The sequence below is a fragment of the Lissotriton vulgaris genome, chromosome 2_1 (assembly GCF_964263255.1).
Source record: "Lissotriton vulgaris chromosome 2_1, aLisVul1.2, whole genome shotgun sequence".
In the NCBI taxonomy this organism is placed as follows: Eukaryota; Metazoa; Chordata; class Amphibia; order Caudata; family Salamandridae; genus Lissotriton; species Lissotriton vulgaris.
In genome coordinates, this window is record NC_141687.1 from 1,235,466,654 (window position 1) to 1,235,491,143 (window position 24,490).

General features: G+C 45.3%; 1 protein-coding gene across 1 annotated transcript in view; it reads left to right on the forward strand.

Annotated features, from left to right (window-relative positions):
• Window positions 1–24,490, forward strand: part of LOC147732424 (uncharacterized) — a 2,559,122-nt gene that overhangs the window by 71,164 nt on the left and 2,463,468 nt on the right. Inside the window, exon 7 of the mRNA XM_086954262.1 lies at window positions 16,631–16,822. Within this exon, the coding sequence (XP_086810388.1) occupies window positions 16,631–16,822 (192 nt within the window). The remainder of the gene's footprint in view (window positions 1–16,630; window positions 16,823–24,490) is intronic.

Genomic DNA, 24,490 nt, shown 5'->3' on the forward strand with positions numbered 1-24,490 from the left:
TACAAAAATGCAAGCTATTTTGCTGAGCTGTTTCATTTTGAAAATCATTTTGTTAACAACAATATGATGCATCCTTGTGATTTCCCCAGTGCTGGCACACAATTGGCTGCCATGCGCCAGCACAGGCAGCCATGCGTCATGTTGCAAGGGTGCCTGCATTGCGGGGATGTTTGTTTTTGTGCAGGACAGGGCACCTTCCTCCACAAAAACAATCTTGATGGTACTTTCCTCTTTCTATGTGTGCTGCATGCACACATAGAAAAGGGAAAAAATGAGGAGAAATAAAAGTATTTCTCCTCGTTGAGCCAGGTACAGGATTCTGACGCATTCCCAGGTTTAAAAAACTTTGTAAATCTAGTAATGTGTCTCGTTCCATGGTCATTGCATGTGAACACCCACACCCATGGAACACCCATTTCATGCAGAGTAATTGTGAAAGTGGCCCATGTTCACAAGGCCTTGAAAAGTCACATAGGGTGACTTTACGTGGACTTGTAAATATTGGAAGTCACATTGTGCGTTGGGGGCATCAAAAAATGTGACGCACCGGTGGTGCAATGGCCTTGTAGATGAGGCCCGAGGCTGAATTTAAGATGTGATTTCCGCAGTGTAGTGTTTGCGGCCTGGCAAACACAATGGCAGGCCTGTGGCACAGGTATAATGCAGTAACATCAGACATGCACTCTGAGCATATATATATATATATTCACAGTGGCTACGAGCAACCACTAGCCTGATGATTTATAACCTTCATTCCGAGACCGTCCCTGGTTGCAGGTTGAAACAATGTATATTAGAGGCCGGCTGGCACTCTACATGCAGGTCAGGCAAAGCAGCTGTCAAGAAATCGAGCACATTTCATTTTAATCTACGAGTTGGTGCTTTACCATGATAGTAGACCCTGAGTGCTTTACCAGGGTAGCAGAGCCCACTTGGATTACTCAGGGTAGCAGAGCCCAGGGTAGCAGAGCACAAGTGGGTTACTCAGAATAAAGCCCTTTCTCAGGGGCGTAACACAGGCCCCCGCATCCCCCGCAGTGCGGGGGGGCCCACTAGCTCCAGGAGGCCCCCTCAGCACTGCACTTTGACGGGGGAGATTCTGATAGAGTCCCGAGGGGGCCCCTCTATGTACCTTGCAGGGGGCCCTCCTCAATTATCGTTACGCCACTGCCCTTTCTTACTAACAGTCTGGGGTCATCCTACTGCCCACAGATAACCATCCAACTGATACGTGAACTGTGGTTGCTTGGTGACTTCCGTCTCCACCACAACTGCTGTAAGATGTTCTATCAGCACCAGTCTCAAGGTAGAGCTGCTGTCCTGCCAACAGCAGTATGGGTTTCATTGAATCGGCTGCCTCATTGGGCTCCATCTTTACCTCTGGAATTGGGTCCCCCCAGTCAGGTAAAAATGTTTTTTTTTTAAAAGAAAGAGAAGGCAAACTAGCTACGTGAGACTACCAGAGTCCTTCAGGCACACACTTCCGGCCGAGGAGACTGAAACATTTCTCTATAATCCATTGACTTGCCCTGAGACTCCTGTTTCCTACCCAGGACACAGATTTCGTTCCTCCTGTTTTCTCATTAACGCATGTTACAGGAGGGCTGCGATGTGCATTTAGTGATGGTGAAAAAAGACATCAGAACAGCCCAGTATGATGGCTTTTAGGATTGGCCAGAAAGATGTTTTCCCCAATGTGGTCAAAGGAGAACCATGTGGGCTTTCAGTGTGTGTGTGTGGTTTTATGGGGGGGGAGGGGCGGTAGATAAGGACGGGTGTACAGGAAAAGTGCCCTGCTATTTTATAGAGTGAAAAAGAGGGGGGATAGAGTTGGAGTCATCAAAGATGTCAGTGCGTGGGGGCGTCGCTCCACTGTTTTCTAACATAAAATTTTGACAACTACCATTTTATGTTTCTGCTTCTCACACTGCGAGTAAGTAAAAGGGTTTGTTTGTGAGCAGGCGGGTGGGCAGGGCTGCCCTCCAAGCAGGGCCGGGCAGAGGAGGAGTGGTATGCCCAATCCTGAATGTGCATGACTGGTTTGGTTGGCCCTCTGGGGCCAACCAAACCAGTCATGTGCACTCTGTCCTTCTCCAATGCAGGCTGCAATGCAGGCAACATGGAGGACATGGCAGGGCCATTAGCCCCTGGCTGGGTGGCATCCCGACCAAGCACAGCTCATCTTACAGCGTTGTGATTGGCTTTGGGGTGGGAGCCTGGCTGCCTGCTTCATGTTCCTGCCGGAGGCAGGAGAGCAGAAGCATATACTGACGCTGGACCCGTCCCACGGGAAGGTAAGTTTAATATATATTTTTTTATTATTAAATTAAACCCCCCTCCCCAAGTGAACCCCTGCGCACTCCCCCACCCTTGGGTCATGCCGCCCGCTACTTATGGCTTTATAATCATGGCTAAAGTGCATAATACGAAGGAAGGCAAAACATGGTTTTTGGTAGTTATTTTTATTTATAACATTTTATGTAGTGCAAACATAATCCCGGAGGATATCAGAGCGCTTTCAATTGGAGGGAAAGGAAGGTAACAATTGCAGTACATGCATCAAAAGGAATACCATCTCAAACACATATCAAATAGGCATACCAAACAAGAAGGTTACATTCAAAAGGGTCAACAAATAATAACTAGTACATAGCGAACTGGAAGGGGAGCACATGATTAGTAAAGAAGAATAACAACCAGCGCAGGGCTTAGGGTGTAAGTCCAATTCATTAGAGCAGACAATCCGAAACTCTTTTAAGGTAAGAACTTGTTCATGAGGAATCTTGTCACTTCCAATTTAAAGGCAACCTTGGAGGAGATTCTGCGTATTTCCGGTGGGAGAGAGTTCCAGATCTTCGGCGCAGAGCCAGAGAAAGCTCGGTGACATGTTCTCTTTCTGCAAAAGATCTGTTGTTTCAGGAGGAGAGAGTTAGCACTCCTAGAAGGTCTACCCCCTCCGGATACTTCTAGCTTTTTCGCTAGATAACTGGGGTTTTTGAAATGGAAGGCTTTGTGAGACATGCAGGCAATGTTTAGCTGTATTCTTGCTTCATAAGGTAACCAATTTAGGGATTTTCAGACTGGGGAGATGTGCGCATTTCTTTTGGTTCCCATAACCAATCTGGCTGCTGCATTCAGTTGACGTAAATAATTAATTTACTCTCTTAATTTCTATGCAGGTAAGTACTTAATCAATAATAACTCAATCAGAAGGAAAGAAAACAGAGTCCGTGGTGTTAGAGTTTCTAAGGGTTTTATTCCTCATAAAGGAATCAGGATATCATGTTCTGACCACCACAGGGGTGTCAGAAGGGATAGATGAGCGCGCTCAAGTTTATTATCAATACATAGCTTATATACTTGATTTATACATAGGAATCAATGTAAGAGGCATAACAGCTGAGAGAAGACAAGATAACAGTATACACGTGGTACTAGTACATCATCAAGAGGCGTAAACTAGGCGTGAACTAGAGGTGTGTGCTAGAAACGTCACTGATAGGTGACGCAAGTGGGTGGCACCAAGGGGTGGTGCTAACAGAATGTTGCAATGTCAGCAGAAAATTGGAAGCTTGGATGCGCGCGCAGCTGCATGACGTGTGATTGACGGGGTGCAGGGGCCTTGACATTTACACTGACGGAAAGAGACAGAAGTCTGGCATGTCAGATCAACTTGTACTTCTATCGTATCTGATATCTGATGTTTAGGGACTATACTATCTGGGCGGAAAGGTCTCTAGGGCAGAAGCTACTCTATGCTAACTGTGGATGCGTGTATGAGCGCCTAAGTGTCTACATGTGGAGTGTGAGGGCACGGGGCCTTCCATGGAAGCATGGCAACGGAGGCTATGAATTACTTGCATTAAGACAGGTCGGCCCTTTGGCTCTGCAGCTGGAGAGGATGTTTACAGGATCTAGTAGGCAGGAATGTATTCTCGGGGAGCGGAACAGATAACTCGAAGGTTATAGTCAGTCTTGGCAGAAAGCAGGCTTGAGCTGAGCGCGAGGGGCCGCGCTGAAAGTAGGACAGAGTTCATGAGTACAGAGGTAGCCTGGGCAGAGCCAGGAGCCACAAAAGAGGTTCAGATGGCAGGAATTCAGGGCCTACTCTGGCTAGAGCAGGAGAAAATACGAAAAGTGTACTACAAAAAGACGGTGGCATAGCATACTTAGGAACGGGCTATATAATCCATTCATGGTGGATCTGAAAGAGGACAAGTTGACGGTGGACGCAAATGTATTTGCGTCTTCATAGCTGGCACAGGAGGGAAGTTACATGCACTTTAAGCTGGTACATGGAGTCGGTGGGGTACGCGCTAGGGAACACATCATGACCAAAATTTAATTTTCCTCATTCCCTCCTTGTTCCCTACGGACCCTTCATGAAATATCGATCCTCATGAATCGATCAGTCTGTTCTTGTAACACCATTTGTTCTTCCTTCTTTCGGTTACGTTTTGAATGAAAACTGGAATGTTCAATACAAGAAGTGGCACACAGTCCACAAATCGCTGGCCCACACTGCAGGCACAGGCAGCAACTGAATACTAGGACTAGGCCAATGCCTAGGAAGGATAGGATCTTCCATCCCCAAGCTGTTAACGTTGTCCAGAACCAACCGGACCAAGTCCAGGTGCCTGGAGTCTGATGTATCTGATTTGCAATCTTATGGAGACGGGTGATAGCTTGATATACAGATGGTGCATTTTGTGGAATGAAAACACAGCAGCTTGACCCGATGACCTTACAGGCTCCACCTCTATCTGCCAAGATGACGTCAATTACAAGACGATTCTGAAGGACAACAACCCGCATAGCGGACTGTTCTTCTGTTAGGTTACCTAAGGCGGAAGTAGTTTCATTTACTACTGCTTCAAGTGTTCTAGTTAATCTGCGTATTAATTTACTATTCTGGACAGGGCCTAAAAAGAAAAAGAATCCTTTATTAAAATCAGTGTACTGTTCCCATGCCGTTTCTGTGTAGTCGACAAGGGGGGCATCTCTTCTGGGCCTATTCTTTACTAGATTGCTATTTCTATGGTAATCAGAAGGAGCTAGAAAAACAGGTGGCAAGAGGAATGCAATATAACAGGTACCATCCCAATCTGGAGGTAGACGAATGTATGCGGTATGACCACACACAAAGTAAGAATGACTGATAGCTTTGAAAGATGATTTTCCATCATCACTGAATTCGACCACAGTAGTGCATTTACTATGACCTAAGTGTACTGAACCTTTCTTCTTGATACATAATTCACCAGTGACTGGTAGTACTGACATAATGGGCAGAACTGGTGCGGCTTCGGATTCGACAGTAAGAATCATAAGGCTAATTGTATAATTACCTAATCCATATACTTCATTTTCTAGATCAGTTCCTATTCTAATGGGAAGTCCCTCCTTATCCGGGTAACAGACGTCTAGTAGGACCAAGTTCAGGTTTCCCCAAACCCAACCCCCATCGAAAACAGCAATGTCGGGATCTAAAGAATTAATTATCTTAAACCATGCTCCGCAGGAGCCATTGTGAGTGAACGGATACGGAAAGAGAGGCAGGGCTCCCTTGTAATTCTGGTAGGGAGGGAGTCGGCCACATATCCAGCAATTCGTAGCATTGTTAGTTTGATGAGAATGATGTAACATACTAATGAATGTATTTTTGCGCAGCGCGAGTCGGTAGGAAAGCTCATGAGGGGGTAACTCACTAAAAGTGTGTTCAGCAGAGACATTGTAAGCAGATTGTTCACGCTTGAAAATAGGACAGTAGATAGATAACAAGATGCTAGCAACAATGATTAATATACTGAGAATAAACATAATTATTAGTGTCACTATGCAGTGACTACGAAGTGATTTGCAATATGTTCTTTTCTTTTCTTCTCTCTCTCTAACTCGATCTAGGGGATACATGTCAGAAACTATTTAACCGATTCACCTAGGGGAGGACTTAAACAATTAAACTGTCTGACTTGCTAGATCGTAATTTCATACGGTATTGTTCTTGAGGAGTCTTTTCTCTTTTTACTTCGGTAAAGTCTTTGTTATCACAGTCTTTGGTGGGGGTGGGTGTGTCTTGTTCCGGTTTCAGTCCTGGGAATGTTTTGATATGGCTTAGGTGGACCCACCCCTTTCTGCCTTCCAACTTGACTGCGGTCTTTGTAGTGAGAAGAACGGTCTTCGGAGACTTCCAGCGGGGCTCCAATGGACTTTTCCTGTCGAAGTTACAGACGAGGACAACGTCTCCGGGGCGGACGTCATGCGGCTTCACATCGGTGTTGTCAGGGAAGGCTGCGGCAACCTGTGAACGACATGATTGGAGTGCAGACATCAAGGAGGCAAGGTAATCTGTCAACATATTAGAATCAACATCGGTTATCTTTTTAGGAATGGGCGTCCCCCACATATTCGGTGGTCTGCCAAAGACCACTTCGTACGGAGATAGCCCTGATCTCGAATGGGCAACCATTCTCATATAGAATAGTGCCACTGGTAGGGCGACTATCCAGTCGACCCCTTTTTCCTGACATATTTTGGCAAGGCGGATCTTTAATGTCTGATTATGCCTTTCTACAAGGCCTGCTGCTTCTGGATGTTGGACACAATGGAACTTCCACTGGTATCCCAATAACAAGGAAACTTCTTTCATTAGGGCAGACGAGAATGGCTGACCGTTATCTGAGTACACGACACGAGGCAAGCCGTACCGTGGGAAAAATTCACGAACCAACTGTTTGGCAGTGGTCGGAGCAGTGTAATCTGGGACTGGGTATGCTTCGGTCCAGCGGGACAGAGCACAGACAATTACGAGAACATATTTAAATCCTCGACAACGGTCCATCTGGATATAATCCATCTGGAGGACTTCAAAAGGGTGTTCGGGAGGATGGAATCCACCTTGCTCTACAGGGACGCTTTTACCTGGATTGAACTGACAACAGATCATGCAAGTACGCACTTTCTGTTTTGCTGCTGCTCGTAAGTGTTTATTGTACCAGAGATTTTGCAAACTGTCTAGCATTGCTTTCTCTCCTAGGTGGGCAGGACTATGTGCTGTATTTATCATGACTTGAACCATAGAGTCAGGGAGAAACCATATAGATTTTCCCTTCGTCATCCAACCTTGATCTGTCTGGATCCCTCCTAGTTCAATCCACTTCTTTATTTCTTCTGGAGTAGCATGTGTCTGAATGTCAATAACATCTAGTGTGGGATCTCTGACTGTCATGCAGTTTGTCGGATCTGTTGTCTTTATCGTATCAGTTGTCTGAGTGTGAGTCAGTGCTGTATGTTTTGCTGTCTGATCTGCCAGGTCGTTACCCTGGGAAACAGAATCTGTGACTTTAGTATGTGCTTTACACTTCATGACGGATATGCCTGAAGGCAGATGTATTGCTTCTAACAGTGCTTGAATGAGTGGACCATGTTGTATCTTTGTACCATGAGAGGTCAGGAAACCTCGTTCCTGCCAGAGCATGCCGAAGTCGTGTACGACTCCGAACGCATAACGGGAATCAGTGTATATGTTAACATTTCTGTTCTTGGCTAGTATACAGGCTCGGGTCAGAGCGATGAGCTCTGCCGCTTGAGCAGACAATGTATCAATACGATGTGTTTCTTTAACTTCAGTTTCAGTGGTCACTGCATATGCGGCCACTAACTCTCCTGTATTTGTTCTCATGCATGAGCCATCCACATAAAGTGTCAGGTCTGGATTTGTCAAGGGAACATCTGTTAAATCTCGTCTGGGCTTTGTTACTGCATTAATTATTTCTATACAATCATGTGGAGCTGGATCTGTCATAACTGTAGGTAACAATGTCGCTGGGTTCAAGATACTGCAGCGTCTGATTTCTATGTGTGGCTGGAATAATGTTAATTCGTAACCCGTAAGTCGTGCTATAGTCAAGTGTTGAGTCTGGGTTCTGTTTAACAGAACCTCTACAGAATGTGGAACCTGTACTGTTAACTGATGACCTAAAACAATTGAGTCGCTTTGTCTGATTGCTAATGCTGTTGCTGCTACTGACTTTAAGCATGCAGGGAGTGCCTGGGCTACTGAATCCAATGTACTTGAAAAATAAGCACAAGGCTTATGTGAACCTGCTTGATCTTGAGTGAGGACAGACAACGCTGTACCGTCACGTTCTGTAACAAAAAGTATAAACGGTTTGCTGTAACATGGTGTCGCTAAAACTGGTGCTTGGCATAAAGCTTTCTTTAATTCCTCAAAGGCTTGTGTGTGTTCCTGAGTCCAAGGGAGGACAGTCGAATTCGCTGCCTCCTGTGTCGTTAACTGAATGAGTGGTTTAGCTAGAAAGGCATATTGAGGAATCCATTGTCTGCAGTACGAGGTGAGGCCTATGAAGGCCCGCACTTCCTTTTGTGTCTGGGGTTGTGGCATGTTTACAATTAATTGGATGCGATCGGGAGTGAGCTGTCTCCCCACTTTGGACAGCAAGTGACCCAGGTACACAACTTGCTGAACACAGAATTGGAGCTTTGAAGGGGACACCTTGTGTCCCTTGTCGGCCAGGAAATGCAAAACTGTTAGTGATGCTTGTTCACATTCGGGCTCACTTCGTGCGGTGATCAGTAGATCATCGACGTACTGTAGTAAGGCGGTATTAACTGGCATTTGAATACAATCTAGTTGTCTTTTCAGTGCTTGACTATAGATGCTGGGGCTTTCTGTAAATCCTTGAGGTGCGCGGGAAAATTTGAAACTTCGTCCATTTAAACTGAATCCGAAGAGATATTGGCTCTCCGGGTCAATAGGTACACTGAAGAAAGCGTTCTTGAGATCGATTACAGTAAAGAACGTTGCTTCTGAATCAATGGCCGTCAATAGGGAGGAGATATCAGGGACCACAGGGTACTGTGGTACAATACATTTGTTCAGTTCTCGAAGGTCAATCACCAGCCGATATACTGGCGGTGCATTGCGGTCTGTACGTTTAAGAATTGGAATGATAGGTGAATTACAGATATTGGAGTCGGTCTCTACGACCACTCCTTGGGCAATAAGCTCTTCAATGATTTTCAGTAAAGCCACTACAGCATCGGGTGGTAACTTGTATTGTCTGATTCTGGGTAGAACAACTCCTGTCTTGAGTGTAACACGATATGGAGTGATATGCATACAACCTACATCAGCTGGGCCTTTTGCCCATAAGTGATCTGGTACATTTTTCAATCTGACATCAAAGTCACGTAAAACATAATGACCCTTGAAATCCCGTAGAAAGAGTCTGACTCCTTCCGGGGAACAGCATATGATAGCCCCTAGAGCCTTCAGTGTTTTAATTCCTAACAGATTTTCTGGACATGATTTCGTAAGTAACAAATCTGTAACTCGTGATAATGGACCCACAGCTAGTGGTACTGGTTCTGACACTTCATTTACAATAGGCTGTCCTGAAAAACCAAGGGAAACATTCTGTGAGCCTGAGAGGGGTGCCCCTGGAACTTCATTATGACTTATAGTAGTGCGACTTGCCCCTGTGTCAATTAAAAACTTTCTGTCTTCTCCTAATACGTGACTATGTACATAAGGACCTTCTTGATCTACAGGAATTTCAATAAGAGGCAAATCACCTTCCCTCTCTAGGCTGTTTCATGTATATCGCTGATAATCTGGATATGCCGACTGGGCATACTGGTACATCTGTTGTGAAACTTGCCGAGTTGCGGCAGCGGGCTGTGTCTGAGCATGCTGTGGCTGTGGTACTGCTACGGTCTGTACTGTATGGGACTGATCATGCATAGGCTGTGTATTCTGTATTGGCTGTTCGTTCTGTGAGGTCTGTTGATGACCTTGTTCATGTCTAGGCGGACGCGGTCTTTCTTTAGTTTTACCTGTCTCGATGTTATGTTTCAGGACTGGACATTCATGTACGTAGTGACCTGGCTGTTTGCAATAATTACAGGTCCCTTTAACGGGAGCGGCAGAATGATTGGTCTGGGCCCCACCTTTTCTATGACCCTCGGCTGGAATTGTCTGAGCTACTAACATTTTCATTTTCGTGTCTTTCATACGTTTCTGTTCCTGATCTTGTTCTTCCCTAATTCTGTTCTGGTGATATTGTAACATTTGTAACATCTGTGATGGCGTATTTGCCTGCCAAGTACTTTCAACCTTGTACACTCTATTTTTAACTAGTGGTAGGGCGTTCTCTACTAATTTTGTTACAAAAAGGTGTGGATATGACTCGCTACTAGTTTTTAGACCACTATTTATGATGAAACATTTCTCGAATCGTGAATAAAAGTCACTAGTATCTTCATCTTGTTTCTGTTTACAGGACGAGATTGCGTCCCAATCTTCCTTTCTAGTTGTCAATAATCTTGGCAAAACCTGTACTATTAAACCTGGTAATGCTTTAGTCAGATCCCCAAGGCCTAACCCTGGGACTCGTTTGCTTTCTTCGTCTTCTATTTCCGCCCATGCTATCTTTGACTCTCCCACCTCCCAATCCTTTTCCTTTAATTTCTCGTAAATGCCCGTGGGCAACAGTACTTTCAACATTTTCGTAATATCATCATACGTGTAATCTCCCATTAGTAACATGTCTTTGAGCTCTCTGTGAAAACCTGCAGGGTCTTTATCATGGCACGGAACTAATTTCTTCATTTCTAACAGTTCTAACTTAGTCAGTGGTGTGTGAACATACACACGCTTCAAGCGTTGGTCCGTACCCATAACTGGGTGCACTTCTCGTAAGGGATTCTGACTTTCAATGCCACCACCGCATTGCATGTGGTACGTTTTTCTTTCTGGAGGCGGGGCGGGAACATATTCAGAGCTTAAGAAGTTGTAATACTTACGTCGTTGCTCTAGAATTATCTGTATTAATTTGGTACTAAAACCTCTCCATCTATCCATGAGTAGTGCTTCTAATGTTTCATGTAAGGGACCTGGATCAGAATGATGATTTCTGAACTTGATGAGGAGGTGCTGGATCATATATACACCTGCTATTTTCTGCTCTTCCGGGGAAAGGTTCAAGAATGTCTGTACTAACGTGTCATCATTATATATGTCTGGATGTTCGGCCCATAATACAGCTGACCGAGCTAATTCCTGTTCGTCCATTGAGTTCAGTACATGGTACCCCATTCGGTCTCGAAGCCTCTTATCAGTTTCCTGGAACTGATGTTCAGAAGAATTCGGATTTGTTAACTCAGAAAAAAAGAACTCTCTTGCTCTCTGGACGGACACCCTTCCTAAGGTAGGCTCCCCTACCTACATACGCTATAGTATCTGTGGATTTTCCTGATGCTTTTCCTGATGTTTCATGTTCCTCTTCCTCCTCTGAGGAAGTTTTATCATTCTCTTCCTGGTGTGCTGTCAATACTGCCTTTCTTATTTTCTGGGACATACTGGCTATGCAAGTCCCTTTATCATGCCTTGCGTCTGCTATATTTTGACCCCACTTGTTCAATGCGTCTAATTCACTTTGATCTGTCCCAGGCCTGTCTCGTTCTCTTATTACACAATTTATGAAAAATCGTAATATCTGTGCTTGAACGTCAACTTTCTGTTTATGCATGGCAGCTTTGACACTTTCGGGGTCCTTCCCTGTCAGTACGAACTTATATAGTCTGTCGAGAATTTCCTGCATTCCTACATAGCATAGCAAGTTATCGGTGGCAGATCTCAATCGGAGTGATGCTAATACCATTAGATCGTCTTTTCCGGGTACTGGATCATATCTACAAACTGACATCCTATCTTTGAATGCGTCAAGCCGGGATGAGTAGGGAGACTGGAAAGGATTCTGCGTGTCCCTTAAATGCAATCTGTGTGTCGGTGGCGGGGTCTGTAGACCCGCTGTCGCACCTCCTGAGGCGGATGCTTGGGCATTATCTCTTCGCGGAGTCTGGATTTGGACTTGAATTTGTCGTTTAGTAAGATCAGGTAGTACTGGTTTCGGTAGGTCCGTTTTGAGTGGGGGAAGTGGCGGAGCTGGTGGAACAGGGGAGGTCTGTCGTGGTACCGGCGGAACATTATCTGGGGGCGCAGTGCCAACCCCATCCCTGTCAGTAGGCAGGGCACGAACAGGCAGATTGGTGTAAGCTGGTACTACATCCTCTAGATATGAATTTAGGAATATGTCTTTAGTAGTTTTATGCATTACTTTAGTTGGGACTAATGGTGTCGGTAAGTTTTTCGGTATTTCTGATTCAGTTTCAGATGTGCCATCTGCTGCAAGATACATACCGTTTACAAGATTATTTCGGGCACGGTCTATTTGTTCTGTTTTCACTCGGATCCCTTCAGTAACTAATTCGTTTTCTTGCTCTTTATCTGATTCTTTAAGTCTGTCTTCTCTACGGAGTGCTTTGTCAGCACGCTTACGTGATTCCTTACGCCAAAACTCTATGGCGTCCTTCTGAGATTGTCTAGCTTTCTTTTTCCATAATGCTTCTTCTACCCTCATGATGCACTCGGCATCCCACGTTCCAGTGACAGGCCATCTGTGTCTTTCGTCTAGGTGTTTGGTATAATCGGCCCATAAATCTAGATATAATATGGTATCTATGCCGTGTTTTTGATACATAAAATTGCCTGGAGTGTCCCTAGGGGGGATAGGAATTTCTTCCTCCAGTAACCCTTTCCTGGTTCCTATCTGTTTTAACTTGTTAAAGAACGGCATCTTGCTTACTTATTACTGAACGTTAGATCTTTATTCCTTAATACTCTTGACAGCTAGTTTATACGAGAAACACAATAATACACGTTTGAACAGTCACATTCATACCACAACATTAATCACATAACACATTGTAGACATAGATAACTACCCCCTATACTAGGTGTACTGCTCAACAGTACGGATACACTGCTGTAACAGTGCAGAAATTCGGAATACTTGATATACTGCTAAACAGTACAGATACACTGCCTAAAAACAGTGCAGACCGGACTTGCGTACCCAAACCCGTCTAGATACGACCCAGCAATGGTACTCACCGGGAAGCACGGAAAACAGAAGGCCTCGGAGAACTCGACTGGACTCGACTCGAAACTTCGGAAAACCTCGGAAAACTTCGGAAACTTCGGAAAACTTCGGAAAACTGGTGGGCCTCTTCACACCTCGGACCTTGCTTCTTTCGGCTGGGCTCTGGTCGGGATCCTCCGCACTCCTCACCGCCTCGTCTGGGCACTGATCGCAGTCTTCGTCACCTCCGTGGGTCAGAGGGGGATGCAGGAAATCCTGCCAGTACACGTGTAGTCCGTCTAACTGATGGCAGGGGACACGGATTGCAACGCACCTACCGGCGCGTGAGGTGGGGGAGGGGTCCCTATTCGGGCGCCAAAATGACGTAAATAATTAATTTACTCTCTTAATTTCTATGCAGGTAAGTACTTAATCAATAATAACTCAATCAGAAGGAAAGAAAACAGAGTCCGTGGTGTTAGAGTTTCTAAGGGTTTTATTCCTCATAAAGGAATCAGGATATCATGTTCTGACCACCACAGGGGTGTCAGAAGGGATAGATGAGCGCGCTCAAGTTTATTATCAATACATAGCTTATATACTTGATTTATACATAGGAATCAATGTAAGAGGCGTAACAGCTGAGAGAAGACAAGATAACAGTATACACGTGGTACTAGTACATCATCAAGAGGCGTAAACTAGGCGTGAACTAGAGGTGTGTGCTAGAAACGTCACTGATAGGTGACGCAAGTGGGTGGCACCAAGGGGTGGTGCTAACAGAATGTTGCAATGTCAGCAGAAAATTGGAAGCTTGGATGCGCGCGCAGCTGCATGACGTGTGATTGACGGGGTGCAGGGGCCTTGACATTTACACTGACGGAAAGAGACAGAAGTCTGGCATGTCAGATCAACTTGTACTTCTATCGTATCTGATATCTGATGTTTAGGGACTATACTATCTGGGCGGAAAGGTCTCTAGGGCAGAAGCTACTCTATGCTAACTGTGGATGCGTGTATGAGCGCCTAAGTGTCTACATGTGGAGCGTGAGGGCACGGGGCCTTCCATGGAAGCATGGCAACGGAGGCTATGAATTACTTGCATTAAGACAGGTCGGCCCTTTGGCTCTGCAGCTGGAGAGGATGTTTACAGGATCTAGTAGGCAGGAATGTATTCTCGGGGAGCGGAACAGATAACTCGAAGGTTATAGTCAGTCTTGGCAGAAAGCAGGCTTGAGCTGAGCGCGAGGGGCCGCGCTGAAAGTAGGACAGAGTTCATGAGTACAGAGGTAGCCTGGGCAGAGCCAGGAGCCACAAAAGAGGTTCAGATGGCAGGAATTCAGGGCCTACTCTGGCTAGAGCAGGAGAAAATACGAAAAGTGTACTACAAAAAGACGGTGGCATAGCATACTTAGGAACGGGCTATATAATCCATTCATGGTGGATCTGAAAGAGGACAAGTTGACGGTGGACGCAAATGTATTTGCGTCTTCATAGCTGGCACAGGAGGGAAGTTACATGCACTTTAAGCTGGTACATGGAGTCGGTGGGGTACGCGCTAGGGAACACATCATGACCAAAATTTAATTTTCCTCACAGTGAGGCCCATAGCGGGCCAAGGTATAGTTGGAGAGGCCACAGGGCATAGCACTGCCATAGTTTAGCCTCAGCAAAACAAGCGCTCGGACCACTTGCTTGAAGTCAGCTTGTGGGAGGAAAAGTTTGAGATTCCTGAGTATCCTCATCAGGAGATTAGCTCCCTTGCACACATTGCTAATATGATTCTTCATGTTCAGATGCTTGTCCATGGTGATTCAGACAGATTTCGCTGAGTCAATAATGAGAGGGGAGCAGTTAAAGGCAGTGAGGTGGTTCATCCAATAGTCTAACTTGGAGATGTGATTCAGAGGAGAAATGAGAAGGAATTTTGCTTCTAAGGATGTGAGAGGGTTCTCTGTTCAGGTTAGCGTGAATAGCTTCAATTTGCCCCAGAGTCATCTTATTGGTGTCTAAGATAAGTGAGTAAGAATTGAGTAGGTCATCAATATCGTTAGACGCAAGATAAGCCTTCACTCTTCTGGGGAAGGAGGGAGCATTAGGTAGGGATACGGTTTTGGAGATAGAGAGGCGGTAAGGCTGACCAAGGAAAGTTCTATCACAAGCAGGGGCTGTGGGCAGATTTGCAAGGGAGAGGAGGGAACTGATCAGGGGGAGATGTTCAATTGAAAGTGCTTTCAAATCATGAAGTTCGATGGTGAGGAGGTGAAACTGGAGAGATATATCATCCAGGTGCCCCACCAGTTCTGAGTGCTGTGAGAAGGGTAGAGGTTGTGTTGGGAGATCTGGCGGAAAGGAGGTGTCTGGATGTGTGCCAGAGAGGCTTTAGGTGGTATTTTGAGGTTCCAGAGGGGGTAGTTGGTCATCAAAGACTTGCGGAGTTCCATGATGCATGGATAGAGAGTTTGGTAAAAGTAGGAGGGTCATTTCTCTATGAGTCAGGGACGGTCAAGTAAGAGTTGAGTGGATTTACCTGAACATGGTTCGTGGGGAGTCAATTGACAGGACTCCAGTTGAGCAGGTGGTGTAGAAAGAGGGGTGCTTGACGGGGAACTTTCTTTGAGTGCAATGGCGGTAGGGTGAGAGGGAACCTTACCGCACAAGAATAAGCCTGTATCAGACTGGAAAATGGTGAGAAGAGCAAACACATAGGCTCGACCACCTTCTGAGTCGGAGGTCTAGTGTAATGTGTCAGTCTGACAAGGGATTGAGAGGCTCTGAGATCATCTAAGGGGGAAATTGATTTAGAGAGAGTGTGGATTTCCCGGCTGTGGAGGGGGGAGGACTGGTAAAGTCCAAAGTGGTGATAGGGTGTGGGTAGGGGTAATTTGAGTTAGATGAGACTGCCTTTTTGAGTGTGGGGAAGATGCTGGCCATCATGGCTAGGTTGGCATTAGAGGCTTGGATAAAGATGATACCATTATTGTAGACGGTGATAGTGGCATTCGTGTTGAAGGTGAGTGAGGGCGACATTGTTAATTTGAGACCATGAAGTATTTTTCTAGTGCCAGATATTCGAAGCATGGAATAGAACACATTCCGCCACCATGCTCGTTTCCTGTTATAGAAGATGAGGTCATTAACTATGCTACCCTTGTTTGCCCAGAAGTAGACGTCTGAGATTAGAGTATCGGGTCTGCTTTTGAGTATGCAATGTTTGTGTTTTTTGGCTGCCTGTTTGGAGAGGTTAAAACAGTAGTTGATAATGAAGTCATTTTATCCTGCGGGGTCGGGACTTATTTCCATTCAGAAAGTGTGTCCTAGCGAGGAAGGGGCCCCCAAAAATGAGTATATGGGGGTGAGGGTAATTTTATTTAATGATATAGCTTAAATAGGCAGATAGTAGTCCTAGTGCGTAGGGAGAATGGGTTGGGAACGGATAGTTACGGGCCATTATTTTAGACTTCGGAGTAGGTTAATTGGTGGAGGGAGACTGTGAAAGGAGTCTAGGGGGCCTGGGGGGGTGAAAGAAAAAAAAAGTTATGTATTAGAACAGCATAATTCACCTCAGGAGTTTCTAGAAAGTTAATTGTGATTTATTTGCATGGCAGCTAATGTTTCAGATCTCAAATAGAGACTTGTGATTTGCTACTTTTGGTTCTGCATTAAATATCCTGCTTTCTTTTTAGGATATTATTGTTTGGAGGGGAGCATGCAAAGACCTGGACCGGAATCCATATGCCCTGAAGGCTTTTACTGTCCCAGTGGCACTGGGGATCCCTTGGCTTATCCCTGCCCTGCGGGGACATTTAGTGACCAGAGAGGACAAGTGCGCAGGGAGAGCTGCCGTCCATGTTCCGAGGGGATGCTATGCATTGAAGGTAGGTCCTATGCTCTGGATCTGCCTAATAGACTACATGTGGGTTATACCTCCTCACTGGTATACAGAGTAGGCCAGAATTGTTGCCCAAGCAGAGACAATCCTATTTGCTGCCAATGGAAAGAAATCATGGGTATGCTAGTGCATTGTCCATTAGTTTAGTCTTTGTAAAGCATCCAATGGATATATAGGTGTCATGCACGTTGGGTAAGCCATTAGGGAGCCACCATATTGATAAATGTGTATTGTAAGAAATTGGGTTTTTGATTGAAAACCCTTCTCAAGCAGCAGCCACAATTCTTGTCAGGCTGAACCACAAAAGTCACTAAATTAACCTGTGCTTAACCCTCTGGTAGCTTGGCACAAAAGGAGTCAGGCTTAACTGAGAGATACTGTGTTCAGTATTTATGCAGCACACAAACAGTTATAAAGTGTAAACACAACACAATAGGTATACTACACCAATTTAGAAAATTAGAGTAACATTTAATAAATAACATGAGACTGAATGGCAAAAATCCAATCAGTAGAACAAGAGATATGGAATTTAAAGATTTATGTAAAAATAGCACAAAGAAGCAGAAATCGCTAACTGTGGGTATCTGGTCACCCTAGAATGGGAGAAAGTGGCAAGTTCAGACCAACCGTGATGGAGTGTGGGCCCGATAGAGGGACCAGATTAGCACTGCTCAAAAAGTTACCTTCTCAAAGTTGGGCGCGTAGAGTTCTAAACTTTAGGATTTTACAGGAGCAGTTCAACTGAAACAAGCCAAGCATCCAGGGTCCATGGCCTGTGGAGACACCACTTGGATATCAGGAACTCACTCCAGCAGAGGCCAGCAGGGCTCAGGCAGGTCCAGTAGTAGGTCTGGTTGCAGCAGGTCAGCTGGGCAGTTGCAGGGAGGCTTCAGGAGCTTGTTGTGTCCCTGTAGCTCAGAACGGAGGTCAGCCAACTGACCCTTGGAGTGAATCAGGTCTTCATGGGAGCAAGAAGAGGGTCCAGTTCTCCTTTAGCAAAGCAAGTCTCAAGCAGAAGGGTAGTCGTCTGTAAAACAAGGGACACTTCAAGCAACAGGGCATTTTTCTTTCAGAAGCAGGGCAATCCTCTAAGAAACAAAGCAGACCTCAAGCAGTTGGACAGTCCTATGGGAAACAACACAGCAACCAAATGACAGGGCAGTCCTCTGAGTACAAGGTAGTTCTTTTGAATTCTTCCACAGGTCCAGGAGTATACTGATGAGTGGCTCGGGAGGTCCAATATTTAGACCTGGTGCCAACCTCTGAAGTGGGGGAAACTTCTAGTCCACCCCCGCATCTGGTTCTGTAAAGTTCCTTTTTTCCCCTTTCTTCCCCTGCCCAGGTTCCAAGAGGTCTAGGGTGACAATAGGTTGAAGTCAAGTTCCTTTATAAGTGTGCCGCCTCTATGATCCTGGCAGGATGGCCCTCTGGGCCCAATATGCATTACTGATGGGGCAGCAATTAGGAGACTCAGGCAAGTGGAAACTCATATGAGGCATTAGAAGTTTATGGCAGGAAAATGCCAATTATCTAAAAGTGGAAACGTTATTAATAGAGAATGCACTCCTTCCCTTATTTTTATAGAACAATTTATTTTTGAATTTGTGTCCATTAATGCGTGCAAACAGGTGCTGTGTACCATCCCAAGGCACAGCCTTTGAAATCAATACAACAGAAGTGGTGCAATTGTGCACTGCAAATGTGGGAAAGCTTCCCTCCTTTTTATCCATTTATACCAGCGTTATCCAACGTAATCTTGTTTATCCAAAGTAATCACTCTTTTAAACATTTTTTCAAGTTTCATTAACACACCGCTGAGACAGCATACTTTCACTTTCCATCTTTATTTTTCTTTGTATTTTTTAGTGTCTTCCATTCTTCCATTTTTGCTGATTATTTTTGTTGGCCTTAGGACTCTGAGCACTTTCCCACTTACAAGTAGGGTGAAAGTGCATGTGCTTCTCCCCTAAACATGATGACATTGTTGTATACCTGATTAGCATATTTGTTGTACTGGTAAGTCCCTTATAAAGTGGTATACCATATACTCAGGGCCTCGACTTCAAATGCCACCTCACAGACCCGAGAGCAGCGAGGAAGGAAGAACCCTGATTGCGGCCGCCAACCACGGCGATTAACTCCCGGCAGGACCCCGTAGGGCAGATTGGTTGTGGCGCTAAGAGAGGAAAATATTAATTGTTGCAAGCACCACGGTACCAAGTAGCACTGAGCTACAAATTAACCAAGAAAGACTACCTTTAAACCTTGGAAAATCCCCAGACCAAATTCAACCATTGCTCTTCTTTTCATATTGAATCCTTGTATGAACCCAGGAAAGACAGTCAATTCTTCACCGATTACAGCACCTATTATACCACTAAGCAGGGACTGAAAGAGACAGATTTCAGGAAGCTCATCTAGTCCTGATGATGATCTTAAATCGCTAAAGATCGAAACGTCGTCGACCCACCCAAGAAAATTCCTCCCATCCCATTGTATATACATTTGTGGATTTCACCTTGTTTTTATGTGACCTTTTGTATATTCTCACTTTGTTCACTCTTGTCCCAATATGCACTCTGTCACTCATGTGAGCACCTGAAACTCATCTCTACATGTTGAAAAAATGAAATAAATATTTTTTCACATGTTACCCTACATGTTCTGCTCCAAAGATTAATTTAATACTAAGTTGTTGCTAATTTTGGACCTACTTAGGCCACCCTTGAACCATTGTTTGCCTTAATATACTCTCCAATCCCAGGTTCACTTTATGGGGTACACTTGTCTTTTACACTACTAGTGGGCCTGCAGCACTTATTGTGCCTCCCACACAAGTAGCCTTTCAAGACTGTGTCAGACCTGCCACTGCAGTGCCTGTTTGTGCAGTTTACTGCCACTTCGACTTGGCATTTAAAACCACTTGCCAAGCCTTAAACTACCCTTTTATTACATAAGTCACCCGTAAGGTAGGCCCTAGGTAACCCTAAGGGCGGGGTGCTATTTAATTAAAAGGTAGGACATGTACCTTTACGTTTTGCATGTCCTGGTAGTGTCAAGTTGCCTATTTTGTTTTTTTCACCACAGTGAGACTTACTGCTCCCATAGGCCAACAATGGGAACTTCCTCATACAATTTTAAGCTGCAATTCTTGATTTGAGAGGAGTAGCTTTTTCATGTTTCATATGTTTGGAATGGTCTTGATAAATCCTCTTTGCTGGTGAAGTTGGGTTTAACATTACTGTTTTAGAAATGCCACTTTTATAAAGTGAACATTTCTCTGCTCTTAGCTCATTTGTACCTTACGGACTGCCTCCAATACACGTCTGGGTTTAGTGCCAGCTAAACTTTATGCATTCCCTATAGACAGCCACAAACACAGGAAGATGAGGCTAATCTCCATTCTGACCAAACATCTGCATTCTGATGGGACTTCTTGGGCACGGAGGAATGGGAGGGGTTTACACTTACACTTCAACAGGTCCTGTTCACACACAAAGTACTGATTTACCCCCACAGATAGCCTGGCAGACAAGACTGGGATAAAAGTAGGCCTAGGCGGAGTTCAATGAGTTCCGCGTAAGTGACAAAAAAACTCCACCATGCTACGCAGAGTTCTGCCAGCTGCGATTCGCATAGATTTTTAGCACCGGGTGTTTGTCCTGCACTGTAAAATCAGTGTGAATGGCTTCATGCACAGCGCAAGAGGGCGTCACAGCACAAGAGGTTGCTGTATTTTTCTGCCATTCGAGTAAAAGTTCTACTCGAGCAGCAGCTTCCTCAACACAAACAAAAGGTTTCCCGACGTGAGAGGCAGCGACCATCCGAGACTGCTCGCGTTGAGAAATTTCACTGGAAGCATTCTAGCATTGGATTTTCCACGCTGGACAACTTACCATTGGTGAGCGCAAGCGGGGAAAAAACTCAGCTACGCGGAGTGGAGAATTCCGCTCCGTTGGCAGAGTTTGTGGTGTTTTTCACTCTCCGCGCTCTGCGGAGCTTGCAGAGTTCCAAAAAGCTCAGGGGAGTGCGAATAACTCTGCAAACTCTGCGTTCGGTGTGGAGTTCACTGCCCAAGTCTAGTTGAAAGGGATCCAAGTGCACTTCAGAGAGCTGCTTTGAAGTCACCCCCTACATCAAAGGCACTTTTGGGTATAAGTACTGGAACTCTGACCCCCTAAAATCAGACACTTCTGGAGCTTGAACTGAACCTCCATCAGAAGGACTGCTGTGCTGCTTAAAGGACTCAACTGGACTGCTTTCCTGGAAGGACTGCTTTTCTCCTTGTTGCCCTCCTGCCTGCTGCTTCCTTACTCTGCTGAAGGAGAATTGGATTCTGACTTCCCTCCAAGTGACCTCCAAAGGGTTGCTGGCTTGCGTCCTGTTTTTCTGAAGTCTCAGGGACACAAAAGACTTCCTACAATTCGGCGGGTGCGTCTGGATTCTGCCTTATGTGAGTCCAACCCTTGCCTGAGGTGCCCGCTCCATGTCTGTGCCTCAGAATTGGATTCTGCAGCAGTTTTTTCTACAAAACCAACGCATTGTCACCACTGAGCCAATGAGAACCGATGCATCGCCATTCGACATTGATAGAGAGGCTGTTCCACTATTGCGGCTTCACAGCCTGAGATACCCGACAATAACACTCTGCGTGGCTCAACGATGACGCATTGCCTTCATCTCAGTGAAGCTCAACGATGATGCAAAGACCCGACTGCATTGAAAAGATTGATGCATCGAGCCCTCAGCGTCGATGCTTTGCTCCATCCAAGGTGCTTTCTCAGCAGATCCTGCGTGGTCGTGTAGCCAGCCTGCCCTCCATAGCCATCGGCCTGAACATTTGATTTGCACTGGTACCTCGCGACCTCAATTAGCCCTTTAACTGCTAGTGACTTCTAAGCACTGTTGTTGCATTGAATCTTTAAAAATTCATATCTCAACTTCTACTGATTGGATTTTTGTTGATTTGATCTTATTTTACCCAGACAAATATTCCGTATTTTTCGAAACCTCTGTGAAGTCTTTTTGTGGTTATTCATTGTGTTACTGTGTGTGTCCTGCACACATACTTTACACATTGCCTCTTTAGATAATCCTGACTGCTTTGTGCCAAGCTACCAGAGTGTGACCACAAGTTATCTTTTAGGACAGAGTTCTTCAATCTGTGGGGCGCGCCCCCCCAGGGGGGCACGACACCATCTCAGGGGGGGCGTGCACTCCACACGAAGATCTTCCCTTTCAGTCTTTTACTGTCCCAAGGCGTCACAAGTTCAAATGGGAATTCTCTGGTCACTGAGGGCTGGAGGGGGAGGGGGGAGGGAGGGGAAATAGATAAGGCAGGACGTGTGCTTTTGTTATGTAAGGAGCTAACAGTTAACCCTCCCAGGAGGGGGTTAATTGGTAGAGCTTGGATGCTTCAGCTGCAGTGGGAGGCAAGGTCTCCTCTGCTAAACAAGCAATGCGCTGAAGCAAGCAAGCGCTTAAATGCCTTATGAGTGTAGTATATAAATGCTAATTAAAAATACGATGTTTGAAGTGGCAGAGACTATTGATAATGTGTACATTAAGGGAACTGACATAAAAAAGATGAACATATGGTTTACTGCCCAAGTTCTGAACTCTGGAACCACACGACTGGGTTTAAATTTTGCCTTCCCCATCTGAACAGAAATTAACAAATCTCTTGGGTAAATAACTTTGTTTCCCTGTCCGTCAGATGCCTTTTATGCTACAACCAGGAGTGCTATTAAACAAGGCGAACTCCAGAACAGTGAACAATAATGCATATATGTTTCTTTGATCATGAGAAAGTCATCCAACACAACGTCAGTGAAATAAGTATGTTTTGACATGTTTGGTGTCAGCGCGCTTTAAAAAAACAAACCTGGTACCAATGTAGCACATTTTATTATGTGTGTTATTCACACTCTTATCTCACTGCATTATGTTTTAGAAATCCATTGCAAAGCAGAAAAGTGACATTGAAGTGCATACTACCAGGCGCTGCAGGGCATATGTTATGTTGATTTGTATAGCGGTGTGATGCCTTGCAGTGTTAAACAGTGTGTATGTGGCCGGTGTAGAAGATGAGAGAATGTCCCATTATGCCTCATCAAACTTTGGCTTTGTGATGAGACGGGAAGAACGGGTCGGGCAGTGCTATTAAAAATACATCAGACACTTGTGAGTACTGTCCATTAGGAAAGGGCAGGCCAGCTGAACAATGAGAATGCACGAGTCTACTGAACAACTAGACCCAGTTTGCACATGTACATGTGTACGTGCACTAAAATAAAGATGGTTTTGGGATTGCACCGGTGTTCATCTTCTCTGATATTGCGACTGGCAATTGCAGCGTGCTAAACTTTCAAGAGCCCATGCACTCCTGGCTGTTGCGAGCCAAAGTTATTCCTGCAGTTTCCAGCTGTGTTGGTGACTTCTCCCCTTACGCCCGAAACCTAAAACATGTCTTTCCCCACAAGGAGCCCAGTATAGTTACCACGGAAGTGCTGAAAACAGGATACAGTACTACAGAGCATTAGAGAAACAATAAGAAGCAAAGAAGGGAAAGGGTATTGTTGTGTTGGCACGTTTGGTATCAAGGGTTCAATCTTAGCACGGAATTTTCATTCGCTTCTGACCCAGGAATTGTTAGTCAATTACGCTTCGCCTTTAGGGAGACTACACCTAGGGAAGTCACACATTGTGAGTGATTAGCACTTCGGGTGAACATATTCACGAACGAGAGTGCTTTCTTTCAGCACAGGTCAGATCTGTTTTTAGCAACATTTAGTTCCCGTAGTCTCTGTCAGCTGGCTATTTTTTTCATCCGTGCTGGCCAAGTTACCAGTAAAGCGCTTTGCAATCATGTTGGGCTTGCATTAAAAATACGGGCTTTATCAATAAAAAAACAGCCATGCAGCGTGCTTCTCTTCCTGCTCTGCACTCATAGCGATCACCATGCACTCACACCATTCACCCGCTCACCTTGCGCTCACAGTGATCACCATGCACTCACAATGATCACAATGCACTCGCACCATTCACCTGCTCACCCTGCACTCACAGTAATCACTCTGCACTCACAATGATCACAATACACTCACACTGATCACCAGGCACTCACACTGATCACCATGCACTCACACCAATCACCAGGGACTCACACCAATCACCATGCACTCACACCATTCACCCGCTCACCCTGCACTCACAGTAATCACTTTGCACTCACAATGAGCACAATGCACTCACACTGATCACCCGCTCACCCTGAACTCACAGTGATTACTCTGCACTCACAATGCACTTGTGCTGTTCACCCTGTACCTCACCCTGCAGTCACACAAGCACACTACCCACCCTGCACTCATGAAACACTTCACTCACATGTCTCCCTTTGTGCTCAATGTGCATACTCACTCAAATAAGACCACCACTAACCATACATTCATTTGTCCCACTCTGCACTTACATCCACACCCAAATTAATATGGTCACCTCACTCACCCTGCATTCACTTCTCTTACCCTTCTCTCACACTGTCCCATAACTCAACGTGCACTCACATGGGCACTTCTACCACCCAAAAAGTGCGAAGGGTTAATGTGCCTGCTATAAAGAATGTGTACCATGCAGATCAAAGAACTGA